At 42.3% G+C, this 1,164-nt stretch overlaps 1 protein-coding gene across 2 annotated transcripts in view; it reads right to left on the reverse strand.

Moving 5' to 3' along the window:
• Positions 1–1,164, reverse strand: part of MTR (5-methyltetrahydrofolate-homocysteine methyltransferase) — a 114,188-nt gene that overhangs the window by 104,006 nt on the left and 9,018 nt on the right. Inside the window, exon 2 of one of the 2 annotated variants that reach the window (XM_023509023.1) lies at positions 714–925. In XM_023509023.1, coding sequence (XP_023364791.1) covers positions 714–925 — 212 coding nt within the window. Of the gene's footprint in view, positions 1–713; positions 929–1,164 lie in introns of both variants that reach the window. The other variant, XM_012813832.2, reaches the window with a different exon arrangement.

The raw sequence follows: 1,164 nt of genomic DNA on the forward strand, positions 1-1,164 counted from the left end.
CACTAACAGCTTGGAGAAAGGCGCTGTGGCAGATAAAAGGTATTCCAGTCTTCCTTACCGCTCCCCTCCAAATGCGTATCTGTATAGCCACGTTCATCACTAGGTCTTGTTAGTGGAGTAGAGCTTATGTTTAACAAATGCATAGAAATCCTGCTAGGGCTTATTTAGGGGGTAGGTCTCATTCTCCAGGAAACACAGTAATACCAGCGGCTATCTCTGAGGGGAAAAACTGCAATCTGGAGTATGGTCAAATGAGAATTTCTGCTTATCTATGGCACCTGGAAGATGGACTTCTAGTGTCTAGAACTGTGAGAAATAAATGTGTACTTGTTCAAGCCACCCAGTCTATGGCAATTTGTTACAGCAGCCTGAGCTAAGATACTACCTTTCACTATTTCTTCATCAGGGCTGTTGTACTGACTTAAATAAGAGAGTGAATGTGAAAACTCTGATTTGCCCAGGATTTTATGGTTGTTTTCACTGGAGTTTAAATGCCTCAAGGGCAAAACATCGACCTTACTCATATCCTCCTCCTGAGTCCCCAACAGGGTGCATGACCGCTACTGGGAGTCCAATACCTACCTGCTTTCTGAATAAATCACCTCTATCTTCCGTATTCTCAGGAGTGGTTGCCAGAGTAGTTGTCCTTTGGCACATGAAACAGCTTGCATAATAATAAAATGAATGTACGTAAGAACCCGGGAATACTCTACCTTATGAATTTGGTAAATGATATCAGGCTGAGTTATACTTAAAATGTCATTGTTGCCCTTCAGTGGCCTGGAATGATCTTTAAATTCTTGACCTTGAAAGTGTTCTTCACTTAGCTTGTGACGCTGGATCATGGTCCCCATCCCTCCATCCAGCACCATAATCCTTCTCCGCAGAATGGCTTCAATCTCATCCCTGAGGGTTTTCTTTAAACCTGCTTTAAAGGAAAATGAAAAGGAAATGAAAGGTTAAAAAAAGATGTGTAAGAGGGGAACTTAGAGAGATTTATAAGAGATCACAATAGGGAGTATATGGAGCTCATAAAAGACACACTGGTAACTCTACAGCATTAGAAAAATGTTAACCCAAAGGTTCTCATTAACTCACAACAATGTTTAAAACAGGGTGGTGCCTGTGGCTCAGTGGGTAGGGCGCCAGACCCATATACCGAGG

This window comes from Otolemur garnettii, unplaced genomic scaffold (genome assembly GCF_000181295.1).
Source record: "Otolemur garnettii isolate 467f Iridium unplaced genomic scaffold, OtoGar3 scaffold00312, whole genome shotgun sequence".
NCBI classification, from domain to species: Eukaryota; Metazoa; Chordata; class Mammalia; order Primates; family Galagidae; genus Otolemur; species Otolemur garnettii.